Raw genomic sequence first — 20334 nt, 5'->3', positions numbered from 1 at the left:
ATTAGTACAATTACTGACATCATTCCCATACAAAAATAAAAAAAAAATAAAAACTTTTTGTCAATAAACTATTTTTTTTAATTTTCTTGTGTTCATCAAGAAATAAAATTATACATTTTGAAGTTTGTATGGAAACGACGTGGATTATTTACAAAAAGTTGGATTACTTGAGATCTCCACATTGTCCCTTCTGATTTTATATATATTGTTAAATACACTGTAAGCAAAATTTTAGAAAATATACGATGTCAAATTTAATGATTTTTGATAAAAATCATCAAGTGTGAACTTTAAACCTTCATAAAATCTAAACCATATATTTGTATTTATACAAAGAATGCGAGGACCTAGTTTAATCATAATCTGAAAGGGTAAGGTACAAAACCTTTTCGAAATTTTTGAAATTCCCCTATACTTAAATTTCTTTTTACAGACCTGACTGCAATTCTGTAGCCGACTACGTTAAAAATATATTTACAGTTATCTCTTACAGACTTTTACTTGTCAACTTAAATTACTGAATTCTTAAAACAACGTACAAGCTAACTATCATATAATGCAGAATTGACTCAATATTCTGTGGAGAGAATTTAATTTCGACATATTTTACCTTGTTCCACTATTACTTGAATTAAATCTATTAACTTTTGCAGACTGAAAATAATACATGCCTAATATACACGAAAAATGTTATACATTGTGGGAAATGCTTCATGGTTTCGCATCACGAAATTCTTTCGTAATATATACGAAATATTTTAGTATAAAAAAATATAATTTTATATAATTTTAAATTTTTTTCTTTTAAATTAAAATTACGTTTAATTCAACTCGCTTAATATTACCAAAAAAAATTTAACAAAATAATTTTATTTTGTAAAATCAAAAATAATTCTGGTACATTACAAAATAATTTTGTTATGAAAAAAAATTCGTTACTTTCGTACTTTTTCGAAATTATCTTGAAAAATTGTGAAATTAGAATCATAAATTAATTATAAAAGGTTGAATATTACAAAACTCAACTTGTAAATATATTATTTTATTGATTGTTAATTAGACATAACTTTTAAATTTTATTTTAGATTTGGAAATTTGGATCAATGGGAATCATGGAATTAATTAAAAAATCATTCATAATGTTATCGATACTGGTGTAATTATTACTCTAAACTGATGTATATTAACGAACTACAATCGTTACTTTTACTAGTAATCAAAGGTCAAAAGTAACAAACGATGATTAATTTAATTTCTGGAAATACCGATAAAGTTTGTAAAAAAATTCAATTTCTATTCAATATTTTAATGAATAAAACGTTTAAAAACAATAATTACAGATTGCGTAACTTTTTTGAGAATAGAAAGATATTGTATTGCGAAAAAAATAAGACCGCTTTGATGTGGCCATTTAAAATTAATATGGTAATTTTTACCACGATCTAATGATACAGAAACGATTAAAACTTTAAAAAGAAATACAAAGCGTATTTGCAAAATTGCAGTTATATCGAAAATGTACTTACCCTGGACAGGGGCATTTCTTTTGCGTTTTAATCTTTAAAATAATGGTGTTAAATTATTTAAATGTTAAATTAAGAATAATATTTAACGAAATACAATAATATTTACATAAAAATTCGACTTGACTTCAATTAGATATGTCGATTTCTTTGATTTTATCTGTGGCGATTTTTACAATAACAACAAATTTGGGTTTTACCAAACCGACCCTTCCATCGAGCTCCAGATACGAGCATTGCCTGGCCAAATCATCTGCAATCTCATTACCCTGTTCGTCACAGTGTCCCGGTACCCAAGACAGCCTTACTGTGTATAACCTGACAAACACATTAAGTTCCCTTTCGCAGCTTTTTACAAAGCTAGAGTGTACCGTTTTACGCTGCAAAGCTTTAAGAATTGCCTAACTGTCAACATAAATCGTTTCTTCCCACACCCTAGTATAGTGTGTCCTAAAAATATCCACCGATTTTCATTTTGCCAGGATTTCCACCTGAAAGACGCTACATTTGTCCGAAAGTCTTCAAAGCATTTTCTTGTTGTCATCCATCAGAAAAACCTGTTATGTCGATAGAAGCACACCTTTAAGCCTTTTTGATTATTAATCTATAGCTGCTTTCCCTCATCCCTACTCACTACACAGTACAACCATAGGTTATTATGGGCTTTACTACAACGTGTAAATCCAATTTACCATTTCTGTACATTTTCGAATTCGAATCCTGCATATAACCTGTAATTTGATCTTTAAGTATCTTCTCGAAAGCTTTAGACAAACACGGCAAAATTTAAATAGGTCAATAGTTTTCAATATCTTGCTTAACATTATTTTTACAAATTGGTACAAATCTTGCTACTTTCCATAACTTAGGGAAATTACATGTTGTAAGTATCATATTGAAAAAGTGAAGTAAATGGGGTTCTATAAGGGGATATATAATTTTAATGATGGTATACCATCAACACCAATAGAGTTCGACTTAATGGATAAATCTTAAAAGGCAAAAATAATGAAAGAAAATTTGTTCGCAGAAAATTCTTCAGAAAATACTGGATTGGAATATTATGATTGTCTTTGAGCAGAAATAAAATATTCATTAAGAATATTCATCCTAAATCAGTCTTAATTACACCATCCTCTTTCCAGAATTTCTTAGGGTGAATATTAAGAAATCTAGTTTTATCGAGATCCTTTCTACGTCTTCTTATAACTGATTTTACCTTATTTCGGAGTCTGCAATATCTTTTCCATGTATCATCATTTTTATATCCACGATACTCTCTATAAGCCATATCACGTTGTCGTTTAGCATCAATGACACATTTATCTCTTCTCAGGTCATCGGCCCTGCCAGCATTATTAATAAGTCGCTTAACTACAGGCTCACAAGTAATAAAACTATCAATAATAAATGAATGTAGAGTGTCGAGCTGTACGTTGATGTCATTGGTGTTATAGATATTGGAAAAAAAAACAGTTTCATGTCGAAAGACTTTAAATCCCATATTTCAATATATTCTTTATTGGTATCCACTGAAAACTTCAAACTATTAAAGATAAATGCATGATGTGAAAAAGCCGGAAAGTAGAATTAATCGGAAATTAATAGTTTATTCATCATGTGGGTTGATATTAAAAATAGTCAAAAAGTGAATATAAATCACATCGAACATCATGATGAGTAGGGAGTGAGTTATGGATATATGTATGTAAGGCCATTCTTTTACAAATAGAATCCAGTTCCCTTGTTTTTATAGGCTGAGAAGTCTCCCATTATCACCATATTTTCATATTCACAATAATACTCTAAAATACTTTCATCTAATGAACTGATATTACCATGAAGTAAATAGATGAAGCAAACGAATTAATGTGCTGTAAGACACGTTAATGGTCTGGAGAATTTGCAATAACTTCAACGTTATTCGATCAGCCTAATTTTTTGCATGACAAGCCATAGAACAATTCCAAATTCCTTCATAGAGCACTCTAATGTATATGTATAAGCCACATCATTTAATAAGTTATAATGCAAATACACATAAACTTCATTAGAGGATGTTGTGTAATAATGGGGAGGATGAAAGTTTCAAAGACGATATTTAATGTTTACGAAATTGAACTATCAGTCATATGTATTCAAATATTCAGAAACCGAAAACCGGTTTTTTACACATTTATAAAGTTTTTATGTTTAATAACCGTTTTCGTAAAATTACTTTTTTATATAATACTTTTAGAATTCTATAAAAATGAGCTATGAAAGGATTCTGTATTGATATTATTTTTCGACACAGAACATGGTTTAGAAATTATAAATATACAAAAATTAGATGATTTTAGTCCTGTTGGTAAGCAAATTTGTACACCACAAACAATAATTGCTGAATATATAGCTTCCAAAATCATTTTTGTAAGTCAATAATTTAAAGATGCTATTGAGGAAGCAGCTAGGGATGCAGTGCTGGGAAATTAAAAAAATACCTTAATATGCACAAGAATTGAGTAACAGACTTATGATAAGACTTAAGAAACGCAGAATAAATGTAGGAAACACCTTTAATAGTTTATTTAAGTTTAGGAAAGCTCCATCAAAGCAGAATCCAAAGGGTTTGCTGTGGAATTATATAATCATCCATTTCCTTGAAATCTGATGTTGATTTTAGTTTTAAAACTTATTATTCTTCAAGTCTAATTTTCGATTTAAACAACACAATAACCCAGCAAAAAAAGTGTGGTATTTTGTTTTGTATTTTTTGAATTTTTTTTCGAATTAGTCGAAACCAGTGTTTTGGATACTTAAGTCATATGCATATATGCATAAGAATCCCAATCATATTAAAAATGTAAAGCATTGCATACATAAATATAACAATGAAATATACCTCAATATCTGCGCATTGTGATCTTCGCTGCCTTGCGCTTAAGGCAAAATATGTTGTAAATAAATACTTCAATAAGTGCCTATAAGATAACTTTGGTATCATATCACCCAAACTTCTCCTTGAAATAATATGTGTTAATGTAAATAAATAAAATCAGGACCAACATATTTCAAAAACATCTAAATTTTTAGAAAATTTAAAATTCTTAAATTTCCTTAAATGTATAAATATTTGTAGTAATATACAGAGGTAATAATTTTTGCTCTTACCATAATTAGATGTTGAAGATTGAGTGCTTGATTTGCGAGATTTATAATTGCCCCATGGTGCAGTGTTGCTTTGATTCTCTTTTGCATTGAACGGTGGATATTGAAACTGCATAGAAGAGGAGCTTTGATTGGCAGCTGAAAATAACCAATAAAAAACCAAAAAAGATAATTCAAAAATGTGTAATTTACAATGGAAATATTTGATAAATGTATTAAATAATTGATAAACTAACCAGAGGAATTTTCTTCGTTAATCGGAGAAGCTAAATTTTCATAAGAAGCTGCTTCATCCACTTGCTGGCTCCATGGTATATTGCGCTCCTCAACATTTTTTGCTAAATAAAACAAAAAGAAATTTAAGAAGAAATGAAGAATACATACAAAAACTTGAATGTAAAACAAAAAATGCCTATGACAAAGTATTCTACATTTCAACAAAATTATAACATTTTTTATGTTATTAATTACTATTGGACATTTTTTGCGAAAATATTTAAATTCCGTGAATATTTCTTTAAAAATTTTAAAAACAAAACTATTCGCAATTTGTTTCATTTTGCACAGGTCAAAAAATATATTTCTCACACTCTGAACTAGCACAGTTCAATCAACAAAAAATTTACAATTACGTCGACACTGGTATCGAAGGAGATTTGCGGCTACATTACCTGTATTTCCGGGTACTTTCATCTAAAAAAAATTAAAGAAACAATGTAATATCTCGTAAAATTTATAAAAATTTAAAACTAAAATGATTTATAGACTTTTTTATTCTTTTTTATATATTTGTGAGTTTGATGGCCTCTTCGGCACCACTAAATACATAAATTCAATGGCAATTACCTGATCTGACACGCCTGATGACATTTGCTGTAGAATTCAGCGAACTTTGCTGCAAATTGAAAATCGAACTTTATAGCCGCTTTGTCAATTTATACTTAATGTTTAATTATGATTTTACCTCTTAAAAATTATATCTAAAAACACAAAAGGTTGTAAACACAAATAAAATATCTATTAAAATTTTTATCAATAATTGCTAGACTGGACTGTGGTGTATTTTCAATTCTTTCTTTTTATATTATATTTCTCCTCCTCCTTCAGAATAAAGAACAACCATTTTGCTTTTTGTTGCACACATCAAGAGTTGCCAGACTAGGGGTATTGGTCGGGAAATTCGAATGTGAATTACTATATAATTAAATTATATGCGTGAAACTATGAAGTAGGATCAATTTTTAATTCAATAATATCTAATAAAGTTCATGATTCCTGCACCGGATTTTATCCGTATTAGTTTATAACTTTTTTATGGAATGTTTTAAACTAATGATCTGGCAACTTTAAATTTTACACACACATACACATGTGTATACATATCGAGGTCTGTTTAATAGAAATGTCAACGGCCGCATTTCAGAGTTGATATAATTGTACTATTATTATTGATGTTACTGCTCCAAAAGTAGAAAATGCCTAAAGTAGTACACTGAAAAAAACTTAGATTTTTATTTTTGATTAATTTGTACAAAGTATTTTGTGATCAACATAATCTTAAATATAAAGTGTATATCGCCATAACAAAGCTCTCAGTTACAAAAAAATCAATATCTGCTTTTTATTGGTTATGATGCACCGTATCAAAATAATTGTTCCCGCAAAATTTTACACTCCAACAATTTAAGTCAACGTCCCTATCAACGAAATTCTAAAAATTATGTTCTAAAATTAACATTCAAGAAAATTTATTTATTATTATTTTTTTAATTTTTAACAGCCACACGTTAAAATATTAATCAAAATCTGTGTATGTTATTTTTATTTAATTTTGACAATAAATTCGTAAAAATTGCATAAAAAATCTATAAAATTAATGTTAAATATTTTTGATTGGCAAAAGTAAATTTTAATTACTATAATATTTATTAGCTCTTAAAACTACATACAAATAAAAAAAGATTGACATATCATAAAATAAATAAATGAAAAACAAAAATTAAAATGCTTACAATTTTATTTCAATATCCATTTCATATTAAAAATTGTATAATAAATTTAATTCACGAAGGACGCAAAAAATGATAATTTTTATTGGAAGTGTTACATTTTCGGGGGTGATCAGTGATAATTTCAAAATTTATTACAATAAGAAAATCCTTACCATGTCTCCTAACATATACCAAGAAGTTTTTGCCGCGACACTCGCTAGATCCTATACAGTTCACCAGCAATGATTTTACTGACCATTTTGGATAAAGCCAATTTTCCAAGGATCTGCTCTACCGATTTTTTGCACGAAGATTTTTTTAATTCTTACCATGTCTCCTACCATATTCCAAGGAGTTTTTGGCGCGACACTCGCTAGATCGTATATAGTTTACCAGCAACGATTTTACTGGCCATTTTGGAGGAAGCCAATTTTCCAAGGATCTACTCTACCGATTTTTTGCACGGAAGGATTTTTTTAATCCTTACCATGTCTCCTACCATATTCCAAGGAGTTTTTGGCGCGACACTTGCTAGATCCTATACAGTTCACCAGCAACGATTTTACTGACCATTTTGGAAGAAGCCAATTTTCCAAGGATCTGCTCTACCGATTTTTTGCACGGAAGGATTTTTTCAATCCTTACCATGTCGTCTACCATATTCCAAAGAGTTTTTGGCGCGACACTTGCTAGATCCTATACAGTTTAGCAGCAACGATTTTCTGAGCGTTTTTAGAGGAATCTAATTTTACAAGGAACTGTAGTTCCAAGACTAAATATAGTCTTGATTCCATTTTGTGTTTCCCACCTCTTTCCATTGAGTTATTATTTTTTATTAGCTAAGCAATTTATTTTTCCCCTGTGGTGTTGCCACTTAATTCCCAAAATTTTCTCTGCCGTTGCTATTTTTCGTTGCTAACTGGACGGACGTATAATATAGTTGTAGTGGTATCGTGTGACAGCTGTTTGTTTAAAAGAAAACAATCAGAAAACAAAATAAACAAAAGGGATTGAGTGGCCAGATTGCTAGTGGTAGTTCTAAAAGAAAATATAAAACTAAAAGATTTTCGATCTTTCAAACAAAAAAACCCAAAAAGAAAACAAACTCAAAATTCAAAAACTTAAATAACTTAATAGAACTAAATCTAAGACCGTATTGGATTGTAAGAATTCTTTAACTGAATACTCTGCCCACTCGGGAGTAGTCGGTAACGATAGAGCGAATGTAATAGCTTTAAAGAAAAGGGAGCTCGAGGCAGTTAACCTGACAAACGCAAAACCATTCGACGCAACAAAAGCTGAACTAAAAATATAGATGAGAGAATCCCATAAGACTTCTTGGAATAATGAAACAGTGGGTAGAACCACGAAAATCTTATGAGGTGAGCCTGATGAGAGCAAGACGAAAAATCTCCTCAAAATAAGCAAGTCTGAAGTTAGTATGATAGTACATATTCTGAGTGTACACACAGGATTACGAGCACATTTATGCAAAATTGGACATGCGGATTCAGACGTATGTAGAGCATGTGGAGAGGACAGTGTACTTTCTTTGCCACTGTGACGCATTCGTCGAAATTAGATCCCAGTATCTTGGAAGTGATGTTATTCCGGAAATAACATTCCTGACTAACACTGATTGGAAGATTCTTAGGAATTACGTTCAGGATACTGAGTTTCGGAACACTGAAAAATAATTCATTCAGTTCCCTCTTTTTTCTCATGATAAGGAGCGCACAACAGGTCCGATTGTGGCCTAGGTGTATTTCTTCGGATTTGATGTAGTATACATCACAACCTAACCTAAATAACTTTTAAGTGGGCGGCATTTTCGGCTAAATAAAAGCTTGCAGGTAAGATTTCACAATTTACATTGCTGCTTCTTTCTTGTTCCTATTCTGGTTTCAAGAGATGCAGAGTACTAACAAAAAACAAAACAACAAGAGGATGTACAAGAACTAACTGTCTTTCTACAGTATGTACTAACGAGGTGCAGCTTGATAAAGGTTACGTTCCTCTAGTATTCAAGGACTATCTTTTTAGTTGACTAATTTTAGTTTTAATTTTTAACAAATTTAGTTTTTTGCAACTTTAGTTCTTATCAAATTTTGTTTTAGTTTTTTTCTATTTTTCTCTGGCAAAGAAGTAGGTAGAGCCCGTGGCCGTCAACAAAAACAAGATTTTTTACAATTTTTTTTATTTATTTAATAACTTAACTAAAGGAAATTAAACTTAAAACTAAATAAAACAACAATTTAAAACTAAGCCAGCTCCATCCATCGTGGGACCCTTTCGGCAGCTAAATACCCACATCCTGTCCAAGTATTACCTCTTACCCGAACGACAGGACGAACAGAACGGTCCTCTATCATCAGTGTGCTCTCGTTTCTATACCTATAATTAGAGCTAACGTAATTTTTTAAAGGGGGCTTATATGGAGGAAGGAGAGTTACTGACACATTCCCCATAAAATTCAATAGTCAGCTTAAAGTTTGTATAAAAGTTTCTTATGACGAATTTGTGAACCTTATTTGAAGGCGCCTTGTTTGGACGTACAATTGGACATACCATTTGGTGCAGAGATTTTGGCTATCAAGGAAATTACTGAGCGTAAAGTAATTTTCGCAAGAGGACCTTGTATGGATGCTAGCGCCAATTATGGACCGATCCTTACTAAATTTATCAGAGAAATTTTTGGCAAGCATGAAACTTATGTGTGTCGAATTTCATCACTAAATTCATATTTTTAAGTCAGTAATGAGCGTTATAGTATATGGGGGGTAGGGTCATTTATGGTCCGATCCTAAAGGTAGGTTTTGGATCGGAAGGGGACCTTAGGTTAGGTTGATAGGAGGATGTATACTACATCAAATCCGAAGAAATACACCTAAACCACAATCGGGCTTGTTGTGCGCTCCTTATCATGAGAAAAAAGGAACTGAATGAATTATTTTACAGTGTTCAGAAACTCAGTATCCTGAACGTAATTCCTAAGAATCTTCCAATCAGAGTTAATGTTATTTCCGGAATAACATCACTTCCAAGATACTTGGATCTAACTTCGACGAATGCCTGACAGTGGCAAAGAAAGTGCTCCAGAGTCCTCTGTCCTCTCCGCATGCTCTACATACAGCTGAATCCGCACAGCCAATTTTGCATAAATGTGCTCGTGTGTGTCCACTCAGAATACGTATCATACTACCTTCAGACTTGCTCATTTCGAGGAGAACTTTTGTCTTGCTCTCATCAGGGTCACCCCATAGGATTTTTGTGGTTCTACTCACTGGACCTATATGGGATGTACTGTCAATTATGAACCGATTTAAAAAAAAATTGGTAGAAAGATTTCGGCTTATATAAAACTTATTTATATCGAAGTTCATCGCTATACTCGTACTTCTAAAACAGTTATGGCCGTTAAAGCTTTTTTGGAGGTCCAATGTGGACCGATTTTGCCCATTTTAAATGCCAAATAAACCTTAGCAATACAGAATATTAATGCAAAATTTCAACTGTCTAGCTCTTTCCGTGTGGTCCCTATCGTGCTTTCAAAAGACAGACGGAAAGACATATACTTTGTGGGTCTATGGCCAATATTTCCAATATTTAACGCTCTCTACCGGCATAAAAATATGAATATAGAGCTGAAATTCGACAAAGTAAGATTCTTACTAGCACAAATCTCTCTACCGAATTTTATGAGAATCTGTTCATAATAGACCCTAACCCCATATAGGGCCCTCTTCAGAAAATGGATTTAACGCACATTACTGGCTTAAAAATGCGAGTATACATAGCTATGAAGTTCGATAAACGGATGTAAATTTCTTGGAAGACAAATACTTACTACCAAATTTTCAATTGACGCGTTAAAACTATTTTTTGGATGTCCACTTATATGGGAGATATTTGAAAAAGTTGAACGATGACGACCATTTTCAATACCAAACAAACCTACAGATTATTTGTATTTACATACATTTTTGGGATTATGATCAATATTTCGATGTGTTACGAACGGAATGAAAAAATCAATTTACCCCCATCTTTTTTGATAGTGGATATAAAAATGAGTGATCAGCTGTTGAATTGACTTTAACTTATAAGAAGTACACCCTGTGCCGGTCTACACAGGGAAACTTTTGATTTATTGTAAGATAGAAAGAGACATACAAATTTGTAATCAAAAGTTTTCCAAGCAATGTTTGCCAGTGTGAACCGCTTCTAAAGCGTGTACTGCATACAATGTGGCAACATTACCCTATTATCATTTTTAACATGGAACTAATACTAATCTAGTATTTTACCTTCTTAAAAAGTTAAAAGTTGTTGACAAGACAGTGTAAATTATATAATATCCATAATTTACTTCTGCATTTGTATTCCTACTTTTAATAATTGTTCTAAATAGTATTTACATGTTTTAAATTATTTTTAAAAATAATTTATTTTTAAATTCAGTCGATTCAATAAATTTATCACAATAAGATTAACATTGAGTGTTTGAAAAGTTACTAGTGCCATTAGTGCTGTAATTTTAATGATATAGAAGTATACATTGTAGTTAACATATATTAGTATATAGGCGAAACTGATTGTCAAGGACCTAAGTCCCTGTGAAAGACCTAACTGGTGAGAATGTATTAGTAGAAGCACAAAAATAATCACAGTTGTTCACAAGGTAAAAAATGTATTTTTTGAACGTTATTTTTTGTGTGTTGTTAATAGAATTTTATATCCTTTTTTATCTCAAAACATATTATAAACACGACACTTTGTTATTTTTATCTGCACTAATGCAAAATGAAAAAAAGTATGTAAAATACTTTTTTTATTTTCAATACCAAAATGTACAACTTTTCTTTTTGTCAGCTTAAATTAAAATAAAATGTCAAAGAATAATTTTTTTCGAATGTCGGAAGATAGCACACATTTTACAAAAGGAAAATAATGTTACGAAATTGTTTTTGCATTTAAATAAAACAGTTTTTAACGGTCAGTTTCAAGATTCATTATGAATGTTTCTAAACAACATTTGTTTAGAAACATTCTATTGCCGGAAACTTTTATCTGTTAAAGTAACATTTGGTATGGCAACACTAAGTGAATGTGACCGTTAGAACCATGGTATAAATATATTAGAAGGTAGTTTCAATTTGCCTTAATGTCAGTCTGATTAACCATCTGACAAGAAAGGCGATTTGAAGTTTATGTATAAAATAAAGCTACCATATTCATGAATATTAATCCCACATTTCATTTTAAATATTCAAACTTAAAATAAATAACAAATATTTTAATTCAAATAAAAAAAAATTTAACACAACAAAAAAATATTTTTATAAAAATGAGCTGTCTTTTTCCGAAATGCGAAAGCAAGAAACACCATTCAAGCGTTTCAAATATACACTTCTTTAAAATACCTACTATACCGTATATACGCAAAGAATGGCTAAAGTTACGTATGTTAGATTTTTGGTGGAAGTTTATTCGTAATATTTCCATTTGAAAGGTGTGCAATATCGAAGAAGACGATTTGCCAGGTGAACCTTTAGTATGTTCCCTACATTTTTCCAGACAAGATTTAAACTACAGCCTTTTCAATACCTGTGTATTTGAGACTTAAATATTGTTCGCTACAGAGTTATTATCAGAAATTAATAAAATTCTTTTCTCATTAGGTTTATCATCCAATTCAATTTCTTCTATTGGATCATTAAGATTTCAATGAGATAAAATAAGAAAATCTAACAGTTAATTTGTAAAACGTTCATAGGTAACAAATTTTGACCAACTCACTGTTCTTGAACGAGTTGGCAACACTGATCTTATGTCATTCATAAATCATTAGTTTATAGTAAACTATTATTTTTCACTTGTTTTAATAAAAATTTTTAAGGTATATACATTAAACCTTTAGTTACTATACTCAATTTCCCCTATCGCAAAACGTAAAATATGTTCCCTTTTCACTTTTTTCCTTCAGTAACATTTTTGTCGTGAAAATTTGTTGTGAAATTTGTTGATGGAATTTTGTAAACATTGCACAGCTGTCCCATACTAAATCAACTACTGTGAAAGAATTGTTCTCATTGAGTGAAATGAAAATTTCAAGGCAAGAAAATTGCCACTTCAATTGGCGATAAGGATGAATATAACATAATTAATTATATATGACCATGGCTAAAATAATAAATTGAAGTCATTTCAACGATAAAGTGACACCACTGAATTATAAATTTATATCAACAAGAAACAATTGTTCTATTCCTATGTTAACAGCATTTGGTAAGTATTTTATTTCATATTCAGTGTTGCCAACATTGGTCAAGCAAAACGCGCGCAAAAAATTAAAAAGGGGTAAAAAAGCGTAATTTTCTAACTGAAAATGGGTAAAAAAGCACTAACGTTTTTTCAGCCAAATATTGTTTATTTTTATAAAAATTGCACATTATTTCGCTCATTTCGTACAAGACTCCAAAATTCGTTTTTTAGAACATTGGGCTGCAAAACAAAACATGCGTCATACTAAAGTCTTTCACCGGTGTGAGTTAGATTTTTAGTAACGTAAGAACTAAAACTAATGTTTGACGAATATTAGATAAATAAGATGAGAATTTAAAAAATAGTAAAATGTCATTAAACATTCAAACTGACAGGCACACTACCAACTGGCCAACCGATGTACCCACACCCAAATTGTAAAATTTTACAAAACTTATGAAATATATTTTTTTTGCAAAATCTATATATATTATTTTTAAGTTTTTTGAGTTCTGGAAAAATTGTTAATTTCACTGATAGTGAATAACATAACTTACTTTAAAGTATTTTGAATATTTTGTTTTTTTGTTTTTGAAGAATATTTGCTTTTGTACATTTTGTACATAGATTTTGTTTTGTTGGTCAGTTATAGACCAATCGTCATAAAATTCGGCATAAAGAATTATAATAAAAATCTTTTTATTGCGAGTACAACGATGAAGTAATCATGGAGGCTTTATATATGAGGGATAGATTCAATTGTGTAAAAAAATTATATAAAACTTATTTTTTGTCAATTTTCATCGCTGTACTCATATTTTTAAGGGGACCTTAATAGGAGGTAGGGTACGTTACCGATAAATCCGAATTAAATTCGGTAGGAAGTTTACATTTGTATAAAAGTAGTTTATTTCGAACTTCTCCGCTAAACACGTATTTTTAAGTCAGTAATGAGCGTTAAAATCAATTTTTGAAGGTGACCATATGTGGGGGTAGGGTCAATTATGGACCGATTGCCGTAAAATTTGCTAGAGAGATTTTGGCTTATATAAAACATATTTATGTCGAATATTTTTAAGTCGATAATGAGTATTAATGTCATTTGGTAGAGAAATTTTGATGCATATAAAAATTTGTGGAAAAATTTAGCTCTTTACGTTCTAACCCTATCGTGCTTTCAACAGACAGACGGATGGACAGATGAACAGACGGATGGACATGATTAAATCGCCTTAGAAATTAATAAGGACCCAAAATATATACGACCAATGTGTTACAAACGGAGTGACAAAATCAATATACCCCACTCATCTTGGGTATATGTTGGGTATAAAAAGCACTAAATGTCATAAAATTAGAAAGCACCACTTTAGTGCCTTTTTGAAGAAAGGCACCATGAGCAAAATTTTCCGCGTTTGGCACACCAAAAAGCACCGCAAATAGTGCTAAAAGCACTAAGTTGGCAACACTGCTCTGCCGATGTCGGGTTTTATTTACGATCGGGTTATGTACGTGTGAATTGCCGAAAATCTTCGTAATCAGAACATTATGAACGCGCAACGCTGGTTTGATCAGCGTTGCGCGTATATTGTTCTGATTACGAAGGTTTTCGGCAATTCACACGTACATAACCCGATCGTAAATAAAACTCATTGTAAGAGCGCAAAAATTACAAAAATTATCTTTAGTTGCTTGACAGCTTTCAACAAAGTAGTTTGATGTCGCTTGTTTCAGAAATTGCAAACAAAACGTGTAAAAACAACAACACCACTTGCAAACAAGAGAGCAAATTGCAAAAAACTCATACACTCCAAAAACTTTTTAGGAATGCATAATAATAAAAATACAAAAAAAAACGATATCATTAATACTTTTTTTAAACATTTTATATTTAAAAATCTAAATTTTGTGAACAAATAACCATTTTTCTTTTCTTTGGATATGTTTTATTTGTAAAATTTACCATTTTACTTGTTATAAAACTTGATCATAACAAGCGTAACTAGGAAATATTTTTTCTAAGTGTTTTTTTAGTATTTTCTAAGTGTTTTTTAGTATTGGCTGGTTTAGATGCCTTGTGTATTTTTTTATTTCGCTTAGCGTTGTTGTTGTTCTTTTTGTTTAGCTTTTGATGTAATAATAATGTAGTCAGGCAAAAATTTAAAATTTATAAAAGATGTTTAAAATACACGATGGTGAAGGGTATATAAGATTCGGCACAGCAGAATATAGCACTCTTACTTGTTTCTTCATATTTTGGTTCTTTGAGTTCTCATTTAAGCTAAAGTAAAAATGGTGCAAAATTTACGTCACAAAAGTAAGTATACAGATCATTTCAGTATACATTTGGTTTAATGATATTAACAAAATTTAGGAAAATTTTACTTGTATTAACATAATTACTTTTTAATTAAATATTTTTTACACAATAACTTGGAAAAAATCTACTTTTAGTACCGAAATCTTGAAATTTGGGCCGATTGGGTCTGGAATTAATTAGTAAAACAGTTTTTTCTCATTTCTTCGATTTTTTTCTACTTAATACCCCGGATTTTGGATCTGGTGGTCATTGAACCCTCCAAATGATGCATTGGAAATATAATTTTTAACTTTTGAAAAGAGTTTTTACTTCGAAATTAGTGTTATTATACCCACCATCAAAAAAGATGGGGGTATATTGATTTTGTCATTCTGTGTGTAACACATTGAAATATTGCTCTAAGACCCCATAAAGTATATATATTCTGGGACCTCGTAAGATTCTAAGACGATCTAGCCATGTCCGTCCGTCTGTCCCCCATACAACTGTACCCCCCGGAATATTGTATAAATAGTTTCAAATATTCACAAATTCGTTGTTTATGAAGCAAATAGCACAAAATTTCGCATAGGTCAGTTTTTGACGTCTGAAAAATAATTCTGCATTATGGTGGACATAGGACCATAATTGGCCCTACCCCCCATATAAGGCCCCCTTTAGAAAATGACTAAATAGCTGATTACTGGCTTAAAAATGGGAATATAGCGATGAAATTCGACACACATAAGTTTAATGCATGTCAATATCTCTCAACCAAATCTTATGTATATCGGTCCATAATTGATCCTACCCCCCCATATAACGTCCCCTTCAGAAAATGACTTTAACGCTCATTACTCTCTTAAAAATACAAGTATAGCGATGAAATTTGACATAAGTAAGTTTCTTACTAGCCAAAACCTCTCTATGAAATTTTATGTGGATCGGTCCATAATTGACCCTACCCCCCATATAATTTTATTATATACAAAACATTTGCGTTTAAGTGATTTTTGGAAGTGGATCTTATATGGGTGCTATGACTAATAAAGGACCGATCAGTAAAAAAAATGGGTGGAATGGTTTACATGTACTCTGGTACTCGTCTGGCTGTTAAGATATATCGTGTCTGTTTTGCTCTATATCCTTCAAAACAGATTTTTTTTTGTATAATTTTGCTCTATACGCGAATTAATGGCATATAGAGCAAATTTTTAATACATCTTGAAATCCTGAAATTGATTTGTGCCAAAAATTTTGCTCAATATAAAGTTTAAAATAAATTTATTTATACTAATATTTTTCAATATATTCTTCTGTTATAAGTAATTATTTGGAGTTTCTCTTTATGTATAGAATACTATTGTATTTTACAACTAAAACTAAATAAATACATATCGCCCATGTACTACAAGACCAGCATAATCGAAATAATCGTCTTAAGAAAAATTGCTTTGAATATTTAATGAGTAAATTTAAAATTTTAATCTGTTTCTCATCTAAGTTGAAATTTAAAGTAATGTATAATGTTCTTATTTACTTTCATTTAGATGCATGCCAGAAATATTTTTGTATGTACATCAGGGTTATTACTTAAACACGCATAACTCATTACTAAATCAAGATATCCATATAATATTTGGCACAAGTATTGCTCTCACATAACGAAATATTACTGTCAAATTTTTTTCCGATCGGTCCTTAATTGGTCATAGCTACCATACAAGTCTCCTCCCGAAAATAACTTAAACGCGCTTAACTCAATACTATATTAAGAAATCCACATCAAATTTGGTAAAAGTATTGCTCATATGTACATAAATATTACAGTGAATTTTTTTCCGTCCATAACTGGTCATAGGTCGCACACAAGGTCCTCTCCCGAAAATCACTTAAACGTACCTAACTCATTAAAAAATATTTATATCCATACATTTAACAAAAATTTTGCTCATATAAACATACATAAATTACACTATAAAATTGTTTTACGGTCGGTCTACATTTCGTCATAGCTCTCATACTAGGTCCCCTCCAAAAAATCACTTAAATTCACAATATTCAATAACAAATAATGATATACATACAGAATTTTAAAACTTGAATCTATATATACATAATAGGACATAGCTCTCATACAAAGTCCTTTTTATGAAAATCTCTTTTGAAAAAAGATTACTAATTACCAAATTAAGCAATTGAAATATTTTTTCACGATCGATTTATAATATGGGCGCGGTCGGTCCCATGCAAGGCTCCCTTCAGAAAATCACTTAAACACACATTACTTGTAACTAATTTACGAAACAAAATATGACTGAAATATAGATTTTATGTACAGAAATTTAGATTAAAGAATCTTTTAAGATCGGTATATTATTAGAACATATCCCATACTAGGTCCAGCCCTAAAAACTCGTTAATCGTATTTAACTTGTTGAATTATCAATTTGTGTAAAACAAAATTATATATGTATTTTGACAATCCTTAAATCTTTCACACATATGCATACATGCCAATTACTAAATATTACTAAGCGCTATAAAAATGTAAAGCTTTAAATCTTGGAAATTTTCTATTTAAGACATGAAAAAACTCATTTCTACAAATACTTGATAAATTAGAAATATATTAATATAAAAGTAGCTGGTGGAGGGTATTTAAGATTCGGCCATGTCAACATGTCAATACTGCATATGACTACGAAATAAATGTTAATATTTCGTTAAAAATGCGAAAATAATATAACTAACTCAAAATCTTCTAAAAATAATAAGTTAGTTAGCTTAAAAGGAGGATGAACATATATACATCAAATCCGATGAAATACACATAGGCCTCATTCGCGCTGTTGTGCGCTTCTTAATAAGTGCCTCGTCAAATGTTAGATAGGCCCGTTTGCGTTTTAGGTGACGACATACATATATCTTCGACATTCCATGTGTAACACCAAGGGATATTAATTTGGGACTAAACAAAAAATAAGTATATACCGGGTCCTTTTTAAATTCTGAGTCGTTTTAGCAATGTACGTCTGCCTATCAACGAAATTAACCGAAAATATTCTTGTTGTAAATATATAGTATTATTTGAAATTACAAAAGATAATTTGTTTTATTTTGTCACGCGTTATTTTTTTCTCAAGGAATAATTGTGTTCATAATTATAATAATCTATTAAAAACATTCCATAGCCCTATAGGAAAGTACATATTGCCGGAAGTTAATTTATCGTTAATAACTTACTGAAAAATATCGGTATCACCACAAAAAGATTCAAATTCAAATAATTTTTTTAAATCGACAATAGTATAATCTTTCTGCAATATTATTCGAACTAGTCCATTTCCAAAAGCCACATAATAAACTCACATAATACTTAAATACTAGGTAAGAATATCCGGATAAAATCCAAATTTTATATAAGTATACTAATATTATATTAGTGTGAAAAGAAAATTAAAATATAAGTATATAAAAAATTTTAAAAATATACAGTTAATCACAAAAATATGTATACAAAAATGGGGTTTATTTAAAAAAGATGTTATTTTGTTAACAAAAAAGTAACACATTTATTTATTAAAAAAAATTATTATAATTATTATTCACTACTTTTTATACCCTTCACCTTCGTGAGAAGGGTATATATAAGTTTGTCATTCCATTTGTAATTTCTATAATATAATTTTCCGACCCTATAAAGTATAAATATTCTGGATCCTTATAGATAGCGGAGTCGATTAAGCCATGTGCGTCTGTCTGTTGAAATCAGTTTTTAGAGGACCCCAGATATCAGCGAGATCCAAATCTTCAATAATTCTATTAGACATGCTTTCGAGAAGATCGCTATTTAAAATCAGCAAAATCGGTCTATAAAAAATATCATATTTTTTTATGCTTTGTTAAAAAAGCAACAACACTGTATATTAGAAAAAGATGTACACGTGTGTGTGTAGATGTATTTGGTTTTATTCAGCTGTGTATTTTTTGTATGTTAGGATGCTGTTGGCGTCATTGCGTTGTTATTTTTGTTTTTTCTGTGTTTTTCGTTATGTATGTTTAGATGTCTGTTGGTTTAGATCAGATATACGCGAAGAGCCGCCTTAAGAGCTCTCTGGTTTTTCCTCATTCACACGTACGTACGTCATTCTCTTAATTTTGAAGTTTTTTGATTGAGATACACACAGAGAAATCTCTGATGTTAAACATGAAGATAAGTTCCTGTTTGCCGAATGTTATTTTTCTGAGTAAATCAGTTAAATAAAGAAAATTTAAAAAAAGTTAAATCATCGACACAAACTCCTTAACAAATGTACTATGTTATTTCCTGACATAAGTCCATTTCCATCAATGTCTTGATAATATTTTCATTTAATTGACATTTAGAGAACTACATATGTGCAAAACACCATGAAGGATATTTTTATACAAATAACAATCCACTTAATTGTTTTTTAAAATCTTCCATTATTTATTTAGTTTTAACTGCACGGAGTATACATTAAGGTCCACCTTATATCTTAAATTGCAAATAAGTGCATTTCCGATGTCAATGAACAAAAATAATAGTTTATGCTTTAGTTTTTTTTAACATATCCCAGCAAAAAAAATTTTGAAGTTGTTCAAGAAGAAGGGATATGTTCATGATTTCTTTTGTACGTATTCTTGTCAATGCATTTTAAATACATGCCAAAATTCTTATAAATTTGTCATAAGTGAAGTCATGAAAAATTGCACACAATTCACATATGTAAAATTCTGTTATAAGAATTGTAAAATTCACTATTATTTGGTATTCTCTTAGGATTTAAAAGAAAAGTGCATTTCGTATAATAAATATTAAAAATGCCATTAATTTTATTACATTTTTGTATTTAATATTTGTTAAAATTAGTAATATTAAGTCCGTTTTAACATCCTGATTAATAAGAGAAGAAAATACTAAGTTGGCTGAATGCCTAACGGATTTTAATGCATTTAAAATAAATGTAGTGGACCAATGAAAATCTGAAATGATTCTCATCGAATGTTTACTGGTTACAAGCACTTATTTTAATGACGTGCTATTATTCCAAATACGAACCAATGCTCGCCAATAACACGT

General features: G+C 30.2%; 1 protein-coding gene across 2 annotated transcripts in view; it reads right to left on the bottom strand.

Moving 5' to 3' along the window:
• LOC111680579 (YTH domain-containing family protein) overlaps window positions 1-5801 on the bottom strand; it is a 19915-nt gene extending 14114 nt beyond the window's left edge. The window contains exons 1-5 of one of the 2 annotated variants that reach the window (XM_023442247.2): window positions 5638-5801; window positions 5520-5568; window positions 5345-5366; window positions 4910-5011; window positions 4677-4811 (exon numbers count right to left, since the gene is read on the bottom strand). In XM_023442247.2, coding sequence (XP_023298015.2) covers window positions 4677-4811; window positions 4910-5011; window positions 5345-5366; window positions 5520-5543 — 283 coding nt within the window. In that variant the 5' untranslated portion in view covers window positions 5544-5568; window positions 5638-5801. Of the gene's footprint in view, window positions 1-4676; window positions 4812-4909; window positions 5012-5344; window positions 5367-5519 lie in introns of both variants that reach the window. The other variant, XM_046948971.1, reaches the window with a different exon arrangement.
• Between the last annotated feature and the right edge of the window lie 14533 nt (window positions 5802-20334).

Source organism: Lucilia cuprina, chromosome 4 (genome assembly GCF_022045245.1).
Source record: "Lucilia cuprina isolate Lc7/37 chromosome 4, ASM2204524v1, whole genome shotgun sequence".
Lineage (NCBI taxonomy): Eukaryota > Metazoa > Arthropoda > Insecta > Diptera > Calliphoridae > Lucilia > Lucilia cuprina.
The sequence above is the reverse complement of the archived record's forward strand: the minus strand, read 5'-3'. Positions and strand labels throughout refer to the sequence as shown.